Genomic DNA, 26,059 nt, shown 5'->3' on the forward strand with positions numbered 1-26,059 from the left:
AAATGACGTTAACGCCATAACGCAGCAAATCTCCGTTAACGGGGCTGGACGGCGTCAACACGTTAACGAGCTAACTGCGCTAACGCACTAGTTCCCACCAATTGAGCATTGCGTGGCACATCCGACATACTGTTTTATTTTTGTCCATCGGGGTCATACTTCACATGAAAACCAAAATAGTTCCAAACGCCAGATCTGAATGAGGGTGGGGTAGGTTCAATTTTGGGTAGCGTTGAGGCAGTTGCCATGTTGCAACAAGCTTAACTTCTGTCTCACTAGCTTGCGCTGCGCTCAGTGGATCTGCGCTCGACAGTGCAGCCTAGGCGGAGTAGTCAAACGCAGATCCACTGAGCTCTCAACACAGACAGCATCGTCAGAAGAAAAGTTGATAAAATAAATAAAAAATTTTGTGTTGTTCGATGCATATGCGTACCGAACCGAAAGCACTGTATCAAACGGTTCAATACCGATACATGTATTGTTGCACCCCTAAAATGCGTATACATAGATAGATAGATAGATAGATAGATAGATAAACATCTGGGAACACTACACTGGTTTTTGATTTTAATGCAAATATTGTTGAACTCTGGTGCCAAACCAGTGAGCAGATCACACAGCAAAACTCCGACGCACAAATGCCTTACTGATATATTTGCTGAAAGTAATATGTACAAATAGACACTTGTCAATTTGTACATAATACTCTGACTGCAATCAGGCTGACTGAATAATAGGCGCTGTGTAATATATAATTTGAGGATGATGCAGAGATAAGTACACATTGATTTGGTGTTTGTGTGTCAGACATGTCCACTTTTTTAAAAGTGTAAACACATGCAGTTTGATAGTTGTCAATATCCTGTTGGCTTACAGTAAAGGTTACCAGGCAGATTGCTATGCACAAACCTCTCCTCTAGCTCACCTTTGTCTCTCTTCATGGTACATTAACTCATAAAGTAGAAATTCTATAAATAAATTCTATGGAATTATATGTTATAGTAAATCACACCTGTAAAATAGCTTTACAAACCACTGGTATGCAAGTGATAAAACCGCAAAACACATCTTGCATGTCCGACTAAGAGAACCTTATTTGATGTTCTTAATGTAGATGTAAGCGGTACTTAAATATCTGCAGAAGTAAGACTAAGTACAGAAGGCTGCAGGCTCAAAGGCGTGGGGTATTACTGTGAGGTGTCAAGTGAGCAAATACCCTTGGTGTGTCTCTTACTGATGCCAATGCCATTATGTATCTATTCAGGGGCACTACAGTTATTTACACTGTGTAGATTGGGCAATCCAACACCACTACTGAAGAGTTCCTGAGTCACGTTCACCTCACTGGATGCATGCTTCGTCTTTGTAGAGACACATGGCGATTCCATGAGTATAAATCCCATCAGCTTCCCCTCGTCGAACTGCCTCATTTGGACACACACACACACACACACACACACACACACACACACACACACACACACACACACACACACACACACACACACTTAAATCCCTATCGTCATGGTGACTAGGTTATTGCCACAGTGCTCGTTAAGATGAGCAGTTGTCACCAGCTGCTCTAAAGTTGTTGAGTGTCATGTTACAGGATGCATGCTGCGGTGCCAGCATTAGACTTGTCCTGCCTATTCTCCTTGAGATGTCAGTATATTTTGCTTGGTGATTGACCAACTTCCTGTGGGTTTATTGGGTTTGACAAAAAAGCATTTTCCTGACACCCAAACTTTATTTTTTTTAGTCATCATGAGAAACTTTCATTTGCTATTTGAGCATAAACTGTATAAAAAAGATGGACATAGCCACCATGACGTCAACTGCTGGTTTCTAAGCTACCATTTTAAAGTCTGAAATTTCAGCACTGATGCTGATAGAGTCTGTCTTGTTTTATTTTGGCGTGAGAGGTTCTAGTGCTAGGCTATCAGCTAATGCTAGTATTTTTGGTACACTAGGTGGGCACACAACTGCATTGCAGGATGGTTAGTTCAAACAACTGTATGTATGTACAAGGTCCATGGGAAAACCAGTCATCCTCAGATGAGATGATGTTCAGGAATAACACAGGAACCATCAAGTCTCCAGCCTTAGATTGAAAACTGCTGGAACACCAGTGTTCCCAAGCCACTGGAAAGCAAGATTTACATCTCCATGGACGGAGACGGTGCCAACCAAAAAAAAGGCCAGTCCTCTAAAATTGACATCTTCGAGCTCCACTGAAATTTGCAGCTCCCCACACTGACAAATGCCTTCTAGAGAAAAGTTTTATGGTCAGAAAAGACAAAGGTTGAGCTATTTGACAATAACAGGCAGTAGTATGTTTACTACTGCCAAGCATGGTAGTGGCAGCACAATGCTCTGGGGGTGTTTTGCTGCCAGTGGGACTGGTACAGTCCACAAGTGTATGGAAGACTACCTCCAAATATATAACCTAAATGTAAGAGCTAGACAGTTAAAACTTGAACACAACTGGATTCCAACCAATTGTGCCAAGAAGAGTGATCAAATATTCAGTCAGAATTCTGTTGCAAGCTACCAAAAGCATCTGTTCGAGGTGAAACAATGCTAAGAAACTAAATATAACACTTAGCAGCTACCTGTGCCATTTATATACCTTCAAAACATTAGTTTAAACAAGGATTTGTTCAAAAACACATTTAATGTCACTCAAAATGAAATGGCAGTAATTTATTTTGTGTAAATGAGTGGATGTTAGCATGAAAAAAAGGACAAACAGGCATCTATATTTATAACATGACTGTCATTCTTTATGATCCACATGTTTGAATTGGCCAACATTTTACGCCGGATGCCCTTCGTGACAAAATCCTCCTCATTTATCCGGGCTTGGGAAAGTTTCCAAGATTACTGGTTTGTGGCTATGCTAAACATCATTGTCCTCTGTTTGTGTTTATGTAGGTGTGCGTCTGGACCGGGTCCGAGGTGGCAGACAAAAGTACAAGAGAAGAATAGATGCCGAGAACAGCCCATATCTACACCCTCAGAATGCCTTGCCACAGAAAAAAACATGTAAGTGTAAAAATAAAATGTTCTAATAAGTGTTAATGGAGTCATTTCTTATGGTTTAAGTTGTGGTTTGGGAGCCAAAACAGTCCACTAATATTTTCTGTCATTTTGTCTGTCAAAGCACAAGCAAACAAAATGTTATTGCTTTATAATACAATTAATTTTCAATGTTTTATTCTAAGTGCTTATTTAAAGCTACCTCATTTTCAAACATCAGGTTAGCAGTGCATTCTGAAGTCAGATGTTGGAGCTGGGAGTGACGTCACTCCTGACATGAGCGTGCTCCAGTAGTAAAGCCAGAAAAGCAAGGACAAAGCAAAGTTTTTTAGGTTATTCTAGTAAACTAAAACTCAGCTAAAATCTAAAATTATATATAAAAACATTTTAGTTAACAGCAACACAGATAAAAAAAAAAGGAAAATACAAAACCATAATGACCGTTCAAGCATCACTAGCAATGCAATGCTTGTTTTTTGCACTTTTTTAAACTTTTGCATGAGTGTGTGTGTCTTTTGTGTCGTCTCTTCAAAGGAAATCCTAATATCAATGAGATCAATTGATCAAAAGTTATGATATTAATAAACTCTAACTCATTTTAGTCTCTGTAGGTGGTGTGGTGGAGAACAAGATGGTATCTCTGCTGCTGGTCGCTGAGCCAGAGGGCATCTTCGCCATGCCAGATCCCACGGTACCCGAGAGCGACATCAAGGCTCTGACCACTTTGTGCGACCTGGCTGACAGAGAATTGGTGGTCAACATCGGCTGGGCCAAGCACATCCCAGGTATGATTCCGGCTGGTCTCCCCTGCCTCACTCACTCTCCTCGCACAAGCACACCGCACACATTAGCTCCATTAAGTCTCTAATCAGATCAGTGGAAGGATTGTTCTGACTTGTAGCAGCCAAGACACTCACGGGAAGCCCAGAGGAGGGAGGTAATGTTGGCTTGGCTGCGTGTTATCTGTCCGTCAAGCTCCTGTGTGTGCGTGTATGTGTGTGTATGCGCCGTGCCCTTGCTGACCAAAGTGTGCTCCTAATATATCAGCCAGATGAGCCGCGGCCACCTGGAAGTTTTAATTCATTTCCTGGGCCGCAGGCGTCTCCCTGTGCAGTCTGAATTATGGAAATCCTCCTGGCACTTGGAGCACACTTAGCTTCTCCTCTGACACAGGAACAGTGGAAGGATGTCCGGAGATTTGTTTTTCCTTCTTCGAATGCACGTGTAGAAAGCAGAGGGGAAGTGCATTCTAAAAGCTTAGTGGGATTAATACAGCTTTGTTGATGGTTGTAATCATGTGCCACAGAGGTATGCAGACTGGATCTGCTTTTGATATTGCAGGTTTAGACCCAGGAATGATAAAAGGACCACAATTCAGAAGCAGTTTACACACTTTGAGAGGTTGTTTCGGACCACCTTTCGATACATGATGCTCCAAACTGGTGAAATGAGTTCTCCTAATCCTGCAGCGCCTTCAAGAGTGGGATACTTTCGTTATCAGAGTGTACGGAGACTGCTTTAGATTGGTGCTGAAGTGAAAATGTAATAACTGTGGAAAACAGGGATGGCATTTTAGGCTTTATTTTCATTACTGATTGTATTTAATTTAGTCATTCAACTCATTTGTCAGAAAATAGTATTTAAAAAAAGACCATTAAAGCTAATGTCTTCAAAATTCAATCATCAGTACAAAAAAAAAAGATGTTCCATTTGCGATCAAACAGAGAAAGTGGTAGTGACTCAAAGAAAAGCCTGTTCAATTTCATTTAACAAAAAGGATAAGGCCTGCTAGTTGGACATTTACCAAAAAATCCATGCTTTGCAGTGAAAACATATTTTGTTTTCCTTTATTTTAAGTTTGAGTCGTGGTTCCTGACATGTGCAAATACAGCATAGTGAGTTTGTGAAGGTGGAAAATTAACATTCAGTGGAAAAACGCAGTCACAGAAAAAAAGTTCTTGAAAACTGCAGGTTAACTGAATCATTATGCACACCAGCTCATCAGACAGAGTTTTATCATCGGTCTTGATTCTGCTCTTACATATATGTATATATACACATATACACATATATACATATATATATATATATGTCCACACCCAAAACACGACAGGGGAAACACCTGGGATTTTTTTTGTTGATGCCTCATCTCTAAAATGCTTACAATACAAACAAAAACCCCTCTCTCACCTACATTTGCCTCCATGCTCGCCCCTACGAAGCGAACATGAAGCAATCATTTGAGTGTGTGTTGGTGTTTGGTGTCCGTCATCAGCGTTTCCATTGTTCTCTTATAATACCCACTCCCCTCACCCACTTCTCACCTCCCGGGGCCCCTGCTGTCTGCGTTTCTCCCGTTGTTTGGCTCTTTACTGTCAAGACAGATGGGAGTCCCAGTGATGGGTGTATTTGTGGCCCTTTTGCCAGTGGAAGGTTTACTGGGAGAGCGGAGCAGCGGTGCACATGTACCTTGGGGCGGGGTGGGTGTGGGGGGGCTTTGATTTTTAAAATTCAATCAAAATGTCAAGCACATCTTAATCAAACTTCTGAAATGTCACAAAAAAGCTGTGAAAATATTTTAACTACTTCAGTGTCATATAACCTTTAATATGTAGATATATATATATATTATCTTAAATCACATAATACATGGGCTCCATTATTATTGTTATATTATATTTTTTAAATGGCATTTCACTGAATTCAGACTCTTGAGGCCCAACCTGCTGCTATGTATTCAGCACACGTTTCACTCGCTATAACATATCGTTAGATAAATTGATCCATGCTACTTCCACTTAAAGCTGGAGCCAGTTGGCCAAGCTCAGTGATAAAGAGTGGAAACAGGTGAGACCTGTTCAAATAATCTGATATTTTTAAGTGTGAATAAAAGTTACTGCTCAAGTCCCAACCTGGACACCACTCTGTTATATAAAAACTTTGCCCCTTTAGTGCTCAGCCTTCTAGACCGTGTCAGAGGCATCAAAATCACAGCGGTGATAAAGAAAAAAGCAGATTACAGATGAGATTGGCCAAAGAGGATATGACAAGCATCTCAAAATAAAAGACACAAAAAAGGGAAGAACAGACATGACAAAAGGATCTTTTATGGAACAGGTTGAGGGTGTAAAAGATATAAAGGAAGCTCAGCTGACAGGAAACAAAGAGAAAATGTAGATTGAAGAGACACATGCACTCAGAATACGAGTATTTAAAAAAAGACTGGCCTTTCCTAGCAGCGTAATGGCCATGTCACATCAGCTCTGGGTGAGTGGCAGGACACACGGCCCCCACTGTTGAGAGAATCGGGGTCCTGGGCAAAGTGGCCCGGGCCATCTGAGTTCTTTGCCCAGGGGGAGGTGAGTGTGATGTGGCTACTGTCCTGGCTGTTCCCCCTCCTCCTTGTCTGCTCTTATCAGGCAGATTGACAGTGATGTGGTCTGAAGTCTGAGGGCCGGACTGGCAGATGAGCTGGCTAAAGACCAACTGCCTTCTTTGTTTTTGGCCTTTTTGAGTCCGTGATGCAAGTTGGCTGTCAAATGAATATGCTTAAAGGGTGACTGTAGTGTGACTGTCCATGTGCTGTTGTTGATATGATCCAAACACGTGCAAGACTTTTCTCCTCCTTGTTGCCCTCAGTAAATGTTTGCCTGGTCCATTTAATGCATGATCTTTTCTTTTTATTGATGGTTTAACTTTACCTCAAAATCTATCAATATATTGCTTGCGATTTCATCATGCAGGCTCAAACACGTACTCGTGCTGGTCTTTCTCTCTGATCGATGATCCTGCGCCGGAATACTGATCCCTATTGGCCAATAAAATTGTGCACAGACAGCTTTTCCAATCAATCAGGGAGTGATAGTGGGGGGATATGGGTGCCACTGACGTCCCTGTACTGATTGTAAAGAGAAGTGGATCCTGATAACAATCACCAGTGGTGTCAAAAATACAAACACCTCCCACTCCGCTCCCTCGCTCTGTAAAATCATTCATTTAATTACAGTAAACGTGTGCAAGTATGTGTGTAAATGTAGGTTTATGCGGGGGCTGTGGGTGGGTTTAATCATACTCCTGTGGGGTGTAATTGTCAATCAAAGCAGGCACGTCCTACAGAGAGTAATTAGATTCACCACCTATTCACTCCCTGTGTCCTTTGTAATGCCCTTTGCCGTGTGGCCTTCCCTTGTGTAAAATCATTTTGTTTTATGCAAATTCTCTATCATTGCTTATATTAATAAGCATGGATAACCAGGTTTATGCTAAGCTGAGCTTCACAGAAAGTAAGACCAGAATGTATACAAGCAAAGGACTTTATAACTAAGAGACAACGCTAAACGTTAGCTTTGTCTAATAACAATATAACAATGTGTCATGTGCCGTACAGTTATGTATAATAGGCATGGAGCTCTAAAGACGTGAGAAAGAGCATTTGGTGTTTATCATTGCAGGTGGTTTATTATGTATTAATTGAATTAGTTTAATGAAATAGGAACGCACTTGAAAACACTGCAAGAACTCCCATAAGTAGCCTAATCCCACTGTAGCCTATTAAAGTCCTTTTGTGCGTCAAGGCTCAGGACAGGACACAGGAAAGAATTGTCTTTGACAGTAAGAACCACACAGTGAACTTTATGTTAAATAGATGTAGTGTTTTGAGCTCTACAATACAAGCCACATTTACACCTTCATGCACACATTCATAAAACGATTTAATCTATACAGGCTTAATTTATCATATGGACACACACTCACACTGTTGATGCATCAGCAATTTGGTGTTTAGTATTATTCCCAAGCACTCTTCAACACAAGGACTGGTGGAGCTGGACTTTCAACCAGTGACCCGCTTTACCCTCTAAGCCAAAGCGATGCAAGTCAGTGTTATCAGATTCAAGTCACGTTTTCATAAAAACTGGTTTCATTAAAGTGAGAAATTGTGTTATGGCCGAGATCTTTACATTCAGGATAGACAATGATCTGCAATTTCTGTATTTAGTGCTGGGATTTAAGATCTGTTCGAGTTAAGAGATCTGTCGCATGTTGCACAATCCGGAAAGTCAAAATTTTAAATAGTGGTTTAAGGTTGAGTCAGCAACAAAAGGAAATTGTGAACTACTCCAATAACCACCCTTCCAAAAAACTTGAGGACTAGGTCAAAGGAAGGATGGATCAGGCTAAACTTTCAAAATTCTGGATCCTGTACTTCAGCTCAATTTTCAGTTTTATTTATATAGCGCCAAATCACAACAACAGTCACTTCGAGTCGCTTTATAGTGTGAGGTAAAGACCCAAGAATAATAAAGAGAAAACCTCAACAATCAAATGACGCCCTATGGTGAAGCACTTACATTAGGAGGGAAAAATCCCTTTTCTAGGAAGAAACTTCCAGCAGAACCAGGCTTGGGGAGGGGCAGCCATCTGCTATGACCAGTTGGGGTTGAGGGTAGAGAGACAGGACTGAACTTCCCATTGCACAGCCTAATAGCATCTTCCATTAGATCCTCTCTGTCTGTAGACGACGCCATCAACATGGCCCTACACTTCATCCTGCAGCACCTGGACTCCCCAGGAACCTACGCCAGGATCCTGTTTGTGGACTTCAGCTCTGCCTTCAACACCATCCTTCCAGACCATCTCCGAGGCAAGCTTTCCCAGATGAATGTGCCTGATCCCATCTGCCGGTGGATCACCGACTTCCTGACGGACAGGAAGCAGCATGTGAGGCTGGGAAAGAATGTCTCGGACTCCCGGACCATCAGCACCGGCTCCCCTCAGGGCTGTGTTCTTTCTCCTCTGCTCTTCTCCCTGTACACCAACTGCTGCACCTCCACCCACCAGTCTGTCAAGCTAATCAAGTTCGCAGATGACACCACCGTTATTGGGCTCATCTCGGACGGGGATGAGTCTGCCTACAGGAGGGAGGTTGAACGTCTGGTGACCTGGTGCAGCCACAACAACCTGGTGCTGAATGCCCAGAAGACAGTGGAGATTATTGTGGACTTCAGGAAGCACACAGCCCCACTCCCCCCCATCATCCTGACTGACACCCCCATCACCTCTGTGGACTCATTCCGCTTCCTGGGTACCACCATCACCCAGGACCTGAAGTGGGAGCCCACCATCACCTCCGTCATCAAGAAAGCCCAGCAGAGGATGTACTTCCTGAGGCAGCTGAAGAAATTCAACCTGCCAACACGGACGATGATGCAATTCTACACTGCAATCATCGAGTCCATCCTCACCTCCTCCATCACCGTGTGGTACGCTGGAGCCACTATCAGGGACAAACAGAGACTGCAGCGTGTTGTGCGCTCTGCTGAGAAGGTGATTGGCTGCAGACTCCCATCTCTGCAGGACCTGTACACCTCCAGGACACTGCGGCGTGCAGCTCGGATCTCAGCTGACCCTTCTCACCCTGGACACAGTCTGTTTGACCTGCTCCCCTCAGGCAGGAGGCTCCGGTCCATTCGCACCAGAACCTCTCGCCATAAGAACAGTTTCTTCCCCTCTGCTGTTGGACACATGAACAATAACCACATGACTGTCCCCGCCACTAACACATGACCCTACGCTGTGTCACTGCATCATTTCATGTTTGGCACTGATCACCACCTGCACTCATGTATATATCTTTCTATGTAGCACTCATAATTCATATTCTCATGTATATATCTCAGGTATATCTCATGCACATATCTTTCTTTCTTTCTACATAGCACTTTAATTCTTATTGTTTGCACTGAAGCACCGCAGCAATTTCCTAATGTTGTAAACCTCAACATCTGGCAATAAACCCCATTCTGATTCTGATTCTGATTCTAAATACCCTCCTCATTCAAGCTCAACACTCAGTTTATGAAGGAGGTTCATTTTTGAGTTTTTTCTGTCACAAGTCTCTATTTCCATCCAAAGAAGTTATTTTCACAGACTTAGGAAAGTTCCTTGTCTTGTACAGGCCTTGTAAGACTAACCATGACATGTGAGCTGACATGTGGGAAATCTTTCTTTATTCTCTCTCCTTTCAGGCTTCCCCTCGCTCTCTCTGGCGGACCAGATGAGTCTGCTGCAGAGCGGCTGGATGGAGATTTTGATTCTTCGAGTGGTGTTTCGCTCGCTGGCCTTGGAGGACAAGCTTGTGTATGCTGAGGATTACATCATGGATGAGGAGCAGTCAAAGCTAGCTGGCCTGCTTGACCTCAACAATGCTATCTTGCAGCTGGTGAAGAAATACAAAGCCATGGGGCTAGAGAAGGAGGAGTTTGTGGTACTCAAAGCTATTGCACTTGCTAACTCAGGTATGAAGCTTCTTATTATGAAGATTGGCCTCTGAATTTGTACATTTCTTTTTACAGTAAAACCTTTTAATTTCTTGACATAGCTTAAGATCTTACTTTCATCTCTCCTAATAGACTCGATGCATATTGAGGACTCAGAGGCAGTGCAGAGGCTCCAGGATGTCCTTCACGGAGCCCTGCAGGACTACGAGACCATCCACCACCCGGAGGATCCTCGGCGAGCGGGCAAAATGATCATGACCCTTCCACTTCTCCGTCAGACAGCTGCTCGTGCCATCCAGCACTTCTGCAGCATCAAGCAGGACGGTCGTGTGCCTATGCACAAACTCTTCCTCGAACTTCTAGAGGCTAAAGCCTGACCTGAACGCAGACAGCCATTCGCTTCGTCCTGCAGGGGTTAGCATGTGAGGAAGTAAAGGATAACGGGTAATCGTGGGGTTTCACGCCATGTTTTTTTGTCCACATCAGTTCGCATTTGACAGTAAAGTCTCAAATTTGCAAGTGGCAGGAACGTTTTTTTTGAAGCCACACCCTTCCTTCCACCAATGAAATATTAAATTAAAGCGGAAAAGAAAGCTGTAAAACCGGCAAGCTGTGTCTTAGTGACAAGGCCGTTGTCGTCGTTGCCGTTTGTGACACCGAACTAAGAGTGCTGACCCGCTTCAAAGGATGAAGACAAATGGACAGGTGGCGTTAAAAGCAGAAGAGTCGCCTTCTAGAGATATCTACGGTTACATGCCAAACTTAGAGCTTCTTTTCTCAAATGACCACATGATACTTGAAAATCCTTGTGGATTACTTTATTCATCTCGAAGCCTGTAAAATATGCATTCTAGTGCATTTAGAAAACCTACTATGACTTGGGTTTTGTTTGTCCTTTTTGTATAGAAAAGGTATACATGTCCTAGGAGGTACTAGAGTAAGTCTTGCCAAAGAGTAGAGACTCATATTATTGAATAATACCAGCAAATATCCACAGTAATATGATGTGGCCTGTAAGGCATTCACATAAACCTTCATCCCTGCTCTGTGGTTTATTGCAAAAATATCTTATAATATATATATATATATATATACATATCTACTACTTTCATACATCAGTGACTAAAGTGAAGCAATTAAATGATCAGCACCTAATACAACAACAACTGATATCTGGAGTTTAGAGAAAATTTCAGGGAAAGAGTATATCATGATGCAACTGAAGTGATATTTATTTAGAAAGTGGCTCTGCTCTTTTGTTATTTTTCTTTTAATAAATGTGGCATTAATGAGCAATTGCTGTGGATAATGATTTTTGTTTTTAAGATTTTTAAATGATATCATTGTAAGATAATTTTTTACCAGCTTCTCTGCTACAGCACTGATACCAACATCATATCATTAAAAATGAAAGACAGCGTGATTAAACGTGGAGTCTGTACTTGAAGATCATAATGTCGTAGAGCTGTGTAGACCCATAGATATAACTTTAACTATGTAAAAAATACAAAAATAAAAATAAATAATGGCTGCCATACTGTATAATCTGGATTAGGGAGGCGCTCGATGTCTTTTCTATGATAGAAGTCTGTGTAGGATCAAATTTGTGCACTACTTTTCCTTTTAGCCATAAAGTCTGAGGAAATTGGTGATGGCGCTCTGTTAATCTGTTAGCGTGTTTTGTGTGAAGAGTCGTTTTTCTGTCTTTGTTTTCCGCACCTGTTAAATGAAGGGATTAAACTCGGGAAGGAACCTCAGTACACGGAATTAAAATGTCCAAGTCTTGCTCTTTATTTAACTCAAGGTACTGTGACACTATAATGTGCTTTTTTTGTGATGAGAAAAACAGATGTAGCAGCAGAATGGCGGTTTAAATGTATGTCGTATATGACTTGCTGTATATACATCACGTCTTATGATGCCAACAGATAATGTCTAAAGATGCAATTAAGCTTTGTCTGGATGAGCTGTGCTGTGCTATTTCATTCTCAGGTGGATTTTTTTGGGCAATAAAGATGATCCCCTTAATGCAAAAGCTCATATTATCCGTGTGTCCCCTTCTTCCTCGATAAAGCGAAGAGGGGTTTGAAACAAATTCATTAAGAGCTGGTAAGTGGGTGCGGTCTATTCCGTGCAGTCTGACAATGGACTGTCATTTTCAAGCTGGGCCCATTATGGCACATTTAGGCCATCTGAGCCCAGTTGGAAGGAGATTTATAATTAACAGCCATAATGTAATGAAGTCTAACAGTGGCCCCAGAGAGTGCTGGTCATCAGCTGCCTGTTGAGACTCATAGAAGTAGAGGCATTTGACTCACTTCATCATACTGTGATCCTTACAAAACAAACTCCTTATTATTATTTTTTTGTAACACTGTTTCACTTTCCATTATTTAGCATTTAATACAGCAGGAAAAATAAGGTTGGGCTAGATTTACAGTGTAGTCTATTATATTCACCTTGCAAAGTATGTCTATTAGGTGTGTGATGGCCAAATCCACAGCTGCACAATTCATATACACTCACTGGCCACTTATTTAGACACAGATGTTCTACAGCCTGTTAACACAAATATCTAGTCAAGTCAATGGATTTAGGCATGCAGACTTGGGCAAGGCAATCTGCTGAAGTTCAAACCAGCACCCGGAAGTGGAAGAAAGGTGATTTAAGTGAATTTGGGTTGAGAAAATGTCCAGTGAGTGGCAGTTCTCTGTGAGAAAATGTCTTATTGAGGTGAGAGAAGAATATCCAGACTCCTTTGAGTTGATAGGAGGGCAGCAGTAACTAAAATAACCAGCTGTTACAACCAAAGTAGGCAGAAGAGCATCTCTCAATTCATGAAGTAAATAGGCTACAGTGGCAGAAGCCTACAACAGGTGCTCCAAGTCACACTGGCTCACAGAATAGCAGAAAATGTTTGCCTGATCTGATGAATCTAAGTTTCTGTTGTGACATTTGGATCGTTGAATGAGAATTTGGCGTTAACAACAGGACACCATGGATCTATCCTACTGTTTATCACAATTTCAGGTGGTGTAATGCTGTGGGGAATATTTTCTTGGAACACTTTGGGGCCCTTTGAGAATCATTTAAATGCCACATCTAACCTGAGTATTGTTCTTGATCATGTCCAATTCTTTATGACCACAGCGTGCACATCTTTAGATGAATGTTTTGCATGTCTTTGTCTCTGTCTGTCTCCCCTCACCCCAACCAGTCTCAACAGATGGCTGCCCGCTCGTCCCTGAGCTTGGTTCTGCCTGAGGTTTCTTCCTTTTAAAAGGGAGTTTTTCCTTCTCACTGTCACCAAAGCACTCACCCGTAGAAGGTCATCTGATTGTTTGGGTTTTCTTGGTTTTCTCTGTAATATTGTGGGGGTTTTACTTTACAATATAAAGCACCTTGATGCAACAGTTGTTTAGTGTTGTTGTTTGGTGCTGTTTCGTTGAACTGAATTGCTTCCAGGAGGATAAGTCATGTCACAAAGATTAGTCACCCAATCTCAATCCAGTTGAGCAACTTTGGGATGTGGTATAGAGGTAAATTCACATCATGGAGCTGCTGACAAATCTGCAGCAGCTGTGCGTTGCTATCATGTCAATAATGACCAAAATCTCTGACAGGTTTCCAGTAACTTGATGAATCTGTGCCTCGAGGAACTGAAAGGGAGAAAGTCCAACCAGATACCAAGAAGCTGTACCTAACAAAGTGTCCAGTGAGTGCAAATATTACATCAGAATTCCAGTAACAAGATAAGAAGGAGAGGCGACGAGGAAACGAGCGAGGAGGAGGCAACGCTAAACCTGAGGAATAAAGATGGATGAATTGTGAGAAAGACAAATCAGAATCCAAGTGAAGCCATTTGTCCTTTACCCCTCCCTGTCTGTCAGCAGAAGCCAAATAATCTCCTCATTTATCTGGGGTTAAAACTCACAGCGCGCACAGAGGGATTTGCAACAAGCTGGAGATTTTTCACACCATCAGCCGTCAGTAAGTGAGTTAGTGATCTTGAGTGATATATCCCTGTATGTCCCTCTTCTTAAATGAGTTAGTATGTGTCTAGTGGCCGTGTCGCCAAGACGTGCTGGTGATGGATGAGGCTCTAAGGAGATGGGCTGTAAAAAAAGGCTGATTCTGGCACTCAAGGGTGAGATCACTTCCTCAATAAAAAAGCATTGTCCCGAATCATCACAGCAAGGTATGAATGCTGATTAGGGTATTAGGCGAAAGAGAGCTCCGCTGTAAAAATAAATCAAATGAGCTGTGAGTTAATGCAGAGGGTCCCTCTGATACAGAGCTACGGTGTCTACGACCGGGGCCCAATGGCTTCGGATACAAAGACAGCAGTAAATAATGAGTAATTATTCCAAGTCCCTCATTGCTGGATTACAGGCAATGTCTTACACTCAACTAACCCTGCAAGGGCTTCTCTTAATAGTTGCTCTGTAATGGCCGCAGGGAGGCATCGTTTTTAAGGCGTTATTGTCCTTAAGAAAGAAAAATATTCATGGAGAGTAATTATCACACTTTCTTAACAACGAGCTAAAGACAAAATGAGCTTCCGTGTCCTCGTAACAAAATGACAGAATTATCCAAAGGTCATTGAAAGAGCTGTATTTTTTTAATGGATGTTGGAACTTTTTCCTAGATAAATGGTAAAACTGACATAAAACAAAGATTTCATGATACACCTGATACACACTGGGAAAAGTGGTGGCAAGTTTTTCTTCAAATGCTCTTAGTGTAAGGAAAAGATTATTAACGCACTGATTTTATCTAACTGATTGGTCACTGGACCGTGACGACTTCCTTCCTGCGCTGTCACATAGTCATCATCTATCTAGACATGTTAAAGGTGAGCAGGTGAGAAATTTCCCTTCTTTAGTAGATGAAGTGAAAGCAGATGGTAGTTGTGGCAGACTGTGTACAGATCATTCTGAGGACTTTAACAAGTAGGTAGGAAAACAGATGACACTGATACCTGCATCAATGCATACATCCAGGATACAACAGGGGACCATTTTCCATGTAGAATTTAAGAGGAGGAAGAAGAAAATAGAAAATAAAAGATTTCATGCAATCCTCTGGAAAACTGTTAGTAAAGTTATTCCTGTAGCTCTTTACTGTCAATCACCCCATCACCTCCAGGCTGAACACCTGAAAAGTTGAAGGTCACTTTATGACTTTGTGCACCAGTTTCTCCAGCACACAAATCAAAGGGTTTAGTTGATCTTTAATATCATTATTATTATTATTATTATTTTTATTATTTTTAAATAATGAGCATACATGTGACGGGATATGCAGCTGTTCCAAATCTCACTGCAGTGCAATAAAAAACTATGACTGGGTGTGAGGTAGGTTCACTCAGCAAAGGGCAAAGCCAGCAGTAGCTGCCTAGTGCCATCGTGTGGTCATACAGGATATTGCACAGGTCAGTAAGTTCACGTTATTCTCAGAAATATTTGGAGCTCATATTACAAAGTTTTTTCTTTACAAAAAAATATTTTAGCTTCCCCCCCAAAATGGTTATAAGTATATCCATTCACCCATACTCTTCCACATATCCGGTCCAGGGATGCAGTTGGGCTGGACAGGTCGCGAATCTGTTGCAGGACTAACACATTCATGCCTACAGCCCATTTAAAATCAGCAGTTAACCTTACATACATGTCTTTCATCTGCGCCAGCAATAACATGATGATGCATAAAATTCAGTTAAACAGTGTAACTGAAACTCATGCTGGCCAAAGGCCCCTTATGAGCCAGACAGTGTGTTATCCTTTAAATCAGTCACTGACAAAAGCTGCTTCCTTTTGAGTAATCAAAGTAGAATTAGTGGCGTAAAGGGCATACGATAAAAACAGAAGTTACCACATTACAGCTTTATCTTTAGATGGGTTTCATTTTAGTCACTATTATTTAGCAATAAAGAAAAAGTGAGTTTTCCACCCAAAATTTAAAGAGAAACTCCAAACGTAAGATGACCGATTTCACTTGAAAATAAACTGAGCAAATATTATGTACAGTTTCCTCTTGATGCACACAAATAACCAAGTTAAACTCATACTGGTTCCTTTTTTGAAGCACAGATAAAATAAAAAGGTATTTTTTAAGAGCACAACTCCCCCAAAGGGCAGGGCCTACAGTAAAACTTTGATATTTTTATTGCAATATCAATATGTCAGCCTGTTTTTTATTGTCATTGTGATGTCTTAGTGCATCATATTGAGAAAATTAAAAGTGTTGTACAGCTCTCTCTGTGGCCTTTCATATGATATACAGGACGCTAAGGTCACGCTTAAATGCTTAGCCAACCTAGGCACCCATGTTCCCCATGACCTAGTATGTTGTTTTGAAATTTAAAGAAAATCCATAAAAAATTGTAGGCAATATAAAGTTTTTACTGATTTTTCCCACCAATTTGGATGTGATGTTGATCTTTCACCTAAAGTAATTTGGTTGGAGCTGTTGCTGGTATCTACCATCTCACAAAATTTGAACTTGATAGGTTGAAAACTGTGGATGCCAAACTGCTAACAAACATGCAGAAAGACAAACAACTGGAGCAGATTACATATTTGGAATATAGACATTCTTGTGTCTAACACTATATTTATTGTGTTCATCCTCCACATTTGAATACTAGCTCTTCTGTTGGAGCTTGTCTGGTGTTTGTTTCTTATTACAAAGATATATTTTCAAAGTGCAACTATTAGCTTTTAGTGTAGCTTAGCTTAGCTTGTATAACTATTCCATCTGCCATCAGTTGATATGAGTGTCCATACTTACAGACAGGCTGTATAAGAAATGACTCACACTAGCAGTACACTGGAGGATCAGAGAGGTGATATCCTAACATGCCTCTTCAGGTGAGCTGAAACCAGACACCTGGCTGTTACCATGGCACCGCTGGGGGGTTGATCGGAGGTGGAGAAGGACTCAAATGCAGCTTTTTTCAAGGCTTCTTGAGCTATGATACTAGGCGTTTTGTCTTCCTCCTGCTGTCTGGGATTAATTTGTAACAAGACATGGCTGGACTCAATTGAGTGTTGAGTCCTGAAGGGAGCCAGTCAGCAAATAAAAGTATCAGATGTAAAATAGCGATGGGTGGACAGTGGTGATCCTAAACGCCTGGCAGGTCTTTGCCCTTCTGATCGATGTGTCACACAGCGAGGGGCTGTCAGCACCCCCCGCCACAGGCCGAACAACGGACATCAGCACCGGTGAGTCCCACTTCTCCCACACAGCAACTTTTTCCACCGACCCCTTCATCATTTTTCACCTGCTGTCAGTTTGCAGTGAGTGTCTGCAACATCTTGGGCAGAAATAGGCTGGTACTGAATGTTGGAACATGCTGGAAAACTGCATGAAATATTGCACATGTTATGCTCGTTATACAGCATCTTTTTGCCTTCAGGGGCCTACCTGCAGTATATGCTCTTTAATCCACCAATATCCACTGCCAGTCATGGTCTCTGTTAAAGTATAAATGGAATGAAAGTGTGGTCTTTGCTGCTTACTCCGAAGGTTAGAAACTAGGCCAAGCAAGCCGGAGTGTCTCCAGTTACAGTGTTATCTCTTCCTCGGCAAGCATCTGATCATCTTTCTTTCTCTAAGTGTTGATTTGTGACATGCAATCTAAACCCTACATGATAGACTTGTATGACCCTACAAGTCATAACTGTGCATACTACGCTTTTACTTTATCTGTGAATCTTTCATTTTATCATCACTCTTGCTTGTATATTCAGATGATATCTGCAAAATAAAAAAAAGAGACTATAAAGACTAATGAAGACAGAATAGCTTTGTGCAAAATTACCGTAATACATAGTGCCTTTATGGTATTTACTGATTTATCATTCCAGATTCACCAAACCCCACTCCTCTTGTAGGAGGAGGAGGAGGAGGTGAGAGGGCAGAGGGAGGCCAAGAGGAGAGGCAAGTTGTCCGGGAACTGTGGTTCATTGTAGTGATGGCAGGCATTGCCCTACTGCTGCTCGCCATCGTGCTAGCTGTTGTGCTTCATAAGGTAAGATACAGCATCTGTGTTACTGTGTGTGAATGGTGGCAGACTGATTTTACTAATTGCTCTTTCCATTATTAATAAAAACGTGCATAAACTGCACGATAGACAACTGGGGCAATCATTGCAACCATTAGAAAGCAGCTTAAACCAAACTTTCCATTCCCGCTCTTCATCATGGCCTAGGCCCTGAACAAACCCCCATTCAGCAGAGAGAGACCTCCATTGGTGGCCCTGCCCATGCAGAAGAGGAGTCCCATGGCTATCTACCCACCCAGCAACTCTATGTTGGTGAGGGGAGATCTACTCTAGTTTCTTTTTGTCTTATCGCTTATTCAACATTTCACTTACAATTTGTAAGTGAAACTGTACGTGTCTCAGTAACCACTGGTTACTGACTGCAGCTAGCTAGCTGTGTTTGACTTATTCACCAGGGGTCACCAAGGCACCTAATATTTATATTATGAATGACACTCATGACTTTTCCTGATTAGACTTTTTGCCAGTACAACTGTATATACTACTATACTACACTATAGTGTGATATACTATATATTTTATGCTATAGTATATGATATGCATTTCGTTGCCCTGTACCTGTGCATGTGACAATAAAGTTGAATTCTATTCTATTCTATATTGTTTAGTTTCTATACTATATTACACTATACTATACGTTTTGTACTATAGTATGCTATGTTATGCTATAGTATATTACATTGTTTATTCTCTATACCAGCGGTGCCCAGCCTTTTTGGGCCATGAACCAGTTTATGTCCGACAATATTTTCCGGCCTTTAAGGTGTCGCGGATAAATACAACAAAATAAAACCACTACCAGTACCAAAAAAAAGAGGAAGATTTAATGATAACACATGGGAAAAGACCCAGGGAAACTGAGTTAACGATAAAAACGATAAAAAAATTAATGATAAAAATGATAAAAACCCTTAAAACCATACATATGTATGTAAAACCATACATATGTATGTAAAACCATACATACGGTATAAGATCATTTTAAGTGTGATGAAAAGTGAATATTATATTTAAATACAGATGTGGATTTATATACATTTCTTAGATAATAAAATGTGGGCTGTTGCGAACATAAACTTTGAATAGAACTGATGGGCAATCAATACTACTATATTTTCCAAGGACGTATGCCATGCTGTCTGAGTTATTACCAGCATACACCACTCAAATTTAGTTGATGGGTAACATTTGAGTGTTTCCTTAGTATTTATTCTTAGTAGTTTCTCTGCTTAACTTTATTATTACCAATTTATTAAAGAGGTTACTGTGTTATAAATTACAATGTATTAAGAAGGAGACTATTTAGCAAATAAGAAAGGATTGCTAGTATTTGTAGCCCATAAAATACATTTATTACATTACTCTCAACTGAAAAATCCTCTCATTCATTTCCCCCAGTTTGATACTGTACCTGACACAACAGGCTTCTCTAACAGTGTAACGCTCAAGGCCTTCACCATGAAGATGGAGGTAAAAGCAAATGTCTAATCTACATATACGAATACATTTTTATTCTATATGCAAGTGATACTTAGAACTTTTTCTGTCTTACCAGGAAGTGCTGGAAGCTAAATGTGAGCCTGGAGATGAGGATCCTCCACAGGGTGAGTTGGGCATCCTCAGTGTGAACTCCCTGAGGCGCAGCGTCAGCCAGGTGATGGATGGGAAGTCACTCACTGGAGACGATGACGTGTGGGATCCCAACATTTCAGGCCATGACAGTGGGATGGTGAGAGATCCCAAAAACGTATGCTGTGCCTGTTTAAACTGGAAGCACTAAAGGCCTTTTGCTACAGTCACAGCAGAGGAATGTAGTATGTTATATACTGCTAACCTATGACCTTCTCACTCTGCACATTCTTTACATTTGTCCACAGAACTGTAGGTATTTAAACACTCACAGGAGAGACAGACTTGCTTAATAAGAAAAAAACATATCACTGGAAATATGACTATTTCCTTTAATAATCTCCATTCTTCTTCTACAGTTTATGGATGATGAAGAATTTGTTGATACAATCAAAGGTTTCAGCACAGTGAGGAAGGAGCACACCATGTTCACCGACACTAACCTGTGACCTGGCGGCAGGGCCGGCAACATCCTGAACAAGACTTAAAATGCTTAAATCCACCCATTTTCATGTTCAGCTAAAGCGTCATAGCAGCTGGCTAACAGTCCTCCCAAGATGAGCCACAGCTGCAGTAAAGAGGGGGGGTGGGGAAGTAAGAGGAGCCCAATGGGATTCGTGACAAGAACAGTGGAATAACTCTGTGAAGGAAGGAGAAGGGAACTGTTCTGACATTCAAACATTACAGAGTGGAAGGTGGAAGCAGCTGCTTGTGTGGAAGGAAAACTAGGACACGTCGGACATCACCACTGGACACACAGAATTAAAGAGAGAAAAAAATCAAAGATACAGACACATACGTTTGTTAAGCTTTCCTGCCATTTTCTGCTGTAAACCCTTTGAAGTCATGCTGTATTTGGATGCTCTGTTAAAAAAATCTCTTATTTAAACCTTGGCATGTTCATTCAACTTTTTATGTCAGTTTTCCCCATATTTATATATCATAAACATATCTCAATTTTTTTTTAAATTAACTTTAACACTTCCAAAGATGAAGTAAAGGAAAAAATATCTGGAATCATTAAGAGAAGCATTACACTATAAGAAGGTTTTTCCTTCCTAGGTTCATTAATTCTTAGTTATTATTAATCTCTGGCTCTCTCCCAGGGCGAGTCTTTTGTTGTGCCTCCCTCCCCTGACCTCCAAACTGGTCATGGCTGATGGCTGCCCCTGGCTGGTTATGTGGGAGATTTCTTTCTGTTAAAAGGGAGTTTTTTTTAATGTGGCCCTGAGAGGCCAAACGGACTGGAACACCAGCAATAAGAAAAACGCTGCAAAAGCACACAAAGCACAATGGAAATAGGAAACACGACAAAAGAAATAGGAAAAAACAGATTTCCAAAAGCACAAGGGAAGTGTTTCTGGGGAGGCTATAAAACGACGGACCAGTTGCAGGAACCCAAAACATTGTAGGTGTGTTTTATCATGATTCATATAATACTGATGACGGATTTTTAGGCTAATAGTTAGGCTAACATTCTGACCTCTCATCTTTTCTTTCTTCACAAAACCGATAGATCCTCCACTTCTTTTAAGTGTCTCCCAGCGCGATTCTTATTGCATATTTTGGTTCCTGCAACTGGTCCGTCGGGTTATTGTCTCCCCAGAAACACTTCCCTTGTGCGTTTGGAAATCTGTTTTTTCCCCCCTCCTATTTCTGTTTTCTTTTCTTTCTTTTCCCCCCCTATTTCCGTTGTGTTTTGTGTGCTTTTTCCTTCCCACTGTCGCCAAGTGCTTGCTCATTGGGTGTCATTTGATTGTAGCGTCTTTACATTCCAATAAAAGCACCTTGAGGCGACCATTGTTATGTTTTAGTGCTAGACTATTTCTTGCAATTCTTTCACAAGCATAAACTCCTGTTTTCTGTTTTCTATATTTCATCCTCATACTTTGACATCTTATGTAGACCCATGGTATTCTTTTTTAAATCTTCCCATTAAGTTTTTACTTCCTCCAGATTTGGGAACAACCAAGGTCTTTTGCCAAAATCTATGTTGGACTGTATAATTCTAACGGCTCTCTCGTTGAGGATGTCTTTCCTTTGAGTCAGCAAAGTGCAACAGCTTGGTGAAGTCTGCAGGAAGTCCATTTTGCATCTTGCATATTTAGGTCTGTAAAGGTATTTGTTTTGGAAATTTAAATGAATAGTTTGTTTTCTTGGAAAAAAAAAATGTAAACGTACAGAAATGTGTTTGGAGGTGTTTCATGAATCCACAATGTTCAGCTATTAAACTGAAACAGGTCTGTAAAATATAATTGACTTGTTTGTTAAAAAGTTGTTTAAAAAAAAAAAAAGAAAAAAAGCTGAATGAACAGCCTCTATTCAGTCATTTTTCACCATTTGGGAGAAAGCTCCGGTCGCCCTGGAAAGAGCTGCTTGCACGTTTGCATGCATTAGAGGGTCGTGATGGAGGAAAACGCTAGACTGTCTTAGTTTTATGACTTTCCCATCTATGTTTTCACAGTGATAACATTAAACTGGTAAATATGAGTCATTCATTTCAGGTGAATTTCATATTTTCCATGAAATCCAAAGCATGATTCCCAGATCAGGCTTCCTCAGCCACACTTCCCGAGTTGCTCAACATCAAGCAAACAGTCATGTGAATAATTTCTACATCATATTGGAAAGTTTTTCAAACTTGACAAAAATGGTCTTCCTTGATATTCAAATACACAGTTTTGACACAGCAGTGACTTAATATGCACTAAAATAATTAGGATGGGACTTTTTACTCTGTTAGACATTTGTGCAAAGATTAGGAAATTACACTTCATATCTGAAAGGTCAAGGTTGGACATGCACAGACCTAACCTGCAAATTAACAGGGAAAACAAGCATGAGGAGGTAACTCTAGTTTTTATTTTGAAATGGGTTGCAATGCAATGAGGGCACAAAACACTTGTACCATTACAGCCAATAATATGGTTACAAAACAAACATTTACATAATAAATTAATATATTGCAGTACCACATGAGACAGTAAACATTAAACCCCAAACTGGGGAATTATATTGCATTAAAAAAATGAGTTATTTGTTAACTGTACAAAGATTTTCAGGCATTTACAAAGGCAGCCTCTTATTTCATTGCTTGTTGTACATATATAAATATAAATCTTTCAATTGGTAGTTGAACTGATATGTCTGCTGAGCAGGCCGGATGAGAGGCTCTGGCCTGAGACGAGATCTTTCAGTGACCTCTGTGCTGACTGCCATGTCATTATAAATCAGTGTTTTATTTACACAGATGGCATTAAAAGCTAGTTTAATTTAAGCACTTTCCTAACCAGATTATGACAAATCAATAGACACCTTTCAAGATATGATTTAAGTATTTCGCTGCCTCTGATTTTAGGACTTCTGATTACTTACCACGAGTTAAAACTATAAAAAAAAAAAACTCTGCTTGTCCCTTTAATCTAATATCCATATGCTCCTAAACAGACAAATCATTAACCATAAGAAATGTGTTTGCAACACTAAAGTGCATGCAGCACATGCTTGGTTGCGAATGTTTTCTTAGCTGGCAAAAGTAGAAACAGGTTACATATAAATAGTCTTAACACAGCACTACAAGCTTTTGACTTCCTTTACAAAATAAATGACCCCCTATTCATTTAAGCAACCGTTTGTGCGGTCCCCGACATTCATCATCTTCATCACTCCCCTTTCCGAGAGCGAGGCGTTCGATTATTACCCAGTAAAAGACAGATGTGTTAACCACAGCTATGCTATTATAAGAAGACCCCTACAACAAGCAGATGCTACTGCAGCCTCTACAGATGTTACCTGCGCTACAGCTGCTGCTATGACTGCAGAGCGTACTACATGATTCTGAGCGGGTTCAGCCGAGTGGCTGCTATGCATGAGAACATTTCTAAGATAGAAGTGCAGCAAGCTCCAAGTCTAGCTGCTAAAAGACGACTCAGGAATGTCAGCAACTTTCTGAGGATGATTTAAACTACTAACACTGATGATCGTACCTGAGAGCTAGACTAGACCTGATCTGACAGTGTGTGGTGCACCTGTAGCGGCTGGTGTTTCGAACGTTAGCGTGCCAACTTGCTGAAGACGCGGTTGGTTTTAGAGGGGCAACTCCTGCCAGTAAGTATTGCACTTCCAGAAAGACTTGGAAGAAAGCCCAGACTTTTAGTCCTAGTGCAGATCCTGAAGGTTTTCTCAAGCCTGGGATGAAATAACCTTGGTGACATCATGTTAAAGGTTCTCCAGATCCGCCGAAGACATTACACAGCAGTTTTGCTTCACCACACACTAATCTACTGAGACGTACTCTGTGCTACGACAGCACACGATCAGATCACTGACGGAGTAAAGTGCTACCACTAAAATTTAACTGCTAAAGATGTAAGAGACTGGTTTAAAAATGCCACAACTAATAACAGATGCTTAACTATTTACCAAATCTGACTTCATTTGAGCTACAACACCAAGCTAACATACAATCAGACAGACTGGTTGCCACTAATGCTGAACTTTACCACATGAGGTATCTGCAGACTCGTGAAATGACACCTCGTGGGGAAGTGATGACACTGGTGGGAATGGGGAGGTTACTACTTGAGGGCTCAGAGGTCAACAGACTAGATTTACAAAATGTTTACAAAGTCCCTTATCTCACTAAAAACATCCCCTTATCCAAAAATATGCTTTACATATTTGTTCATCCAGCTACGACTTTAAGTCTTTCCACTTTTTTTCCCTATTTAAAAAAAAAAAGTTCCCCAAACTGTGCAATTTCTTTCATCATATACAAAATATTTCATCTTAACATTCAGCTAACAGCTACTAACGAGTGCAAACCCTAAAGCAACATGCAACAACATCACTACCTACAGTTTTGCATTTTTAAATTAAAGGGTTTGTTCCTTGATCCTCACCAAGCAGTTTTCAACCTTAAGACGCTGTCATGATGTGCAACCATCAACAAATGCCATTAATGCAATGGATTCCTAACGAGGAAATAACAAAACAAGACTTCATAACACGACTTGCCCGGCACTTTGAGATTCACAGATTCTGCCCGGATTCGTTTTTCCTGTCAGGCATGAACTACACAGATGCAAATTTCACCTCACACAAGCTTGATGACGTTACACGCAGGTTGAACTTTTGTTATTTTCCTGACTGTTCACAACTCTAAAAAAAAAAAAAAAGCCCTGCACAAACCAGGAAGTGAAGTGTTCAGACTAATACTGATTACTGGCATCTATAGACAAGTTATCATGCAGTCAGAACATACATAGAGATGTAGTACTCAAGCATTAAAAAGTTAAAAGTTACATTGGAATATACGAGTCAAGGAGAGTTAAAATCCTAGGATCAACAGAGTTTAAAAAAAAAAGTACCACAAGGAAAGAAAGTCTATGATGTGGAAACTGGGGGCCACTTTGTGGGTTTTTCCTGGATTACCAGAACCCTCTTCTGATGGTCCAGTGGATGGTTCTGGAAACAGGAGTGTCGCCTTTGACCTTACGTGGGACAGAGGACTGTGGAGAGAACAAGAGCAGAAACGCCCTTTACTTTATTTGCACAAAGGAGGGCTGCACATTAGGCAAAAGCAACTACAGCACGGACCCAGTGAGTGAAGAGGAAATGGTAATTACAGGTGAGAAGCACACATGAACAGGTAGGTACCACTACAAGCTCGCAGTAAAGGCAAAATATGGGTGTGCTTTTGTGTTTTAGGAGGAAGTGTAGTGCAGCAAACAAGCACCACAGTAGCGAGGAGGGAGTGAGGGGACGGCTGCTGCTTCTGGGCATAGCTAAGGTCACCAATGCGCACAGAGAGAGAATTGGATCTGTGGTCACCTCTCAAACCTCAGTTTCCACTGCTCTCATACCAGAGCTACCCCCAAAGGACAACGCGGCACAGGTGAAAGACAAAGGAAGTACAGGTCAACACTGAAGGGTGGCAAGGAAACGATTTCTCTTCTCCTTTAATTAACCTTTGTACAGTGGCCTACGTTTCTGCACTCTCAGCTTCCCTAAAAACAAAGAAGGGAACTCTGCGTTTCCCCCC

General features: G+C 41.0%; 2 protein-coding genes across 6 annotated transcripts in view; one reads left to right on the forward strand and one right to left on the reverse strand.

The window, feature by feature from the left end:
- LOC102195543 (estrogen-related receptor gamma) overlaps positions 1 to 12,353 on the forward strand; it is a 34,533-nt gene extending 22,180 nt beyond the window's left edge. For 3 of the 4 annotated variants that reach the window (XM_005745609.1, XM_005745606.1, XM_005745607.1), the window contains exons 5-8: positions 2,935 to 3,045; positions 3,642 to 3,824; positions 10,068 to 10,337; positions 10,452 to 12,353. In XM_005745609.1, coding sequence (XP_005745666.1) covers positions 2,935 to 3,045; positions 3,642 to 3,824; positions 10,068 to 10,337; positions 10,452 to 10,696 — 809 coding nt within the window. In that variant the 3' untranslated portion in view covers positions 10,697 to 12,353. The remainder of the gene's footprint in view (positions 1 to 2,934; positions 3,046 to 3,641; positions 3,825 to 10,067; positions 10,338 to 10,451) is intronic. The other variant, XM_005745608.1, reaches the window with a different exon arrangement.
- Positions 12,354 to 22,856: 10,503 nt separating this feature from the next.
- fez2b (fasciculation and elongation protein zeta 2b) overlaps positions 22,857 to 26,059 on the reverse strand; it is a 12,747-nt gene continuing 9,544 nt past the window's right edge. For both annotated transcript variants that reach the window (XM_005745611.1, XM_005745610.1), the window contains one exon: positions 22,857 to 25,526. In XM_005745611.1, coding sequence (XP_005745668.1) covers positions 25,510 to 25,526 — 17 coding nt within the window. In that variant the 3' untranslated portion in view covers positions 22,857 to 25,509. The remainder of the gene's footprint in view (positions 25,527 to 26,059) is intronic.

This window comes from Pundamilia nyererei, unplaced genomic scaffold (genome assembly GCF_000239375.1).
Source record: "Pundamilia nyererei isolate P.nyererei 1_Seehausen unplaced genomic scaffold, PunNye1.0 scaffold00161, whole genome shotgun sequence".
In the NCBI taxonomy this organism is placed as follows: Eukaryota; Metazoa; Chordata; class Actinopteri; order Cichliformes; family Cichlidae; genus Pundamilia; species Pundamilia nyererei.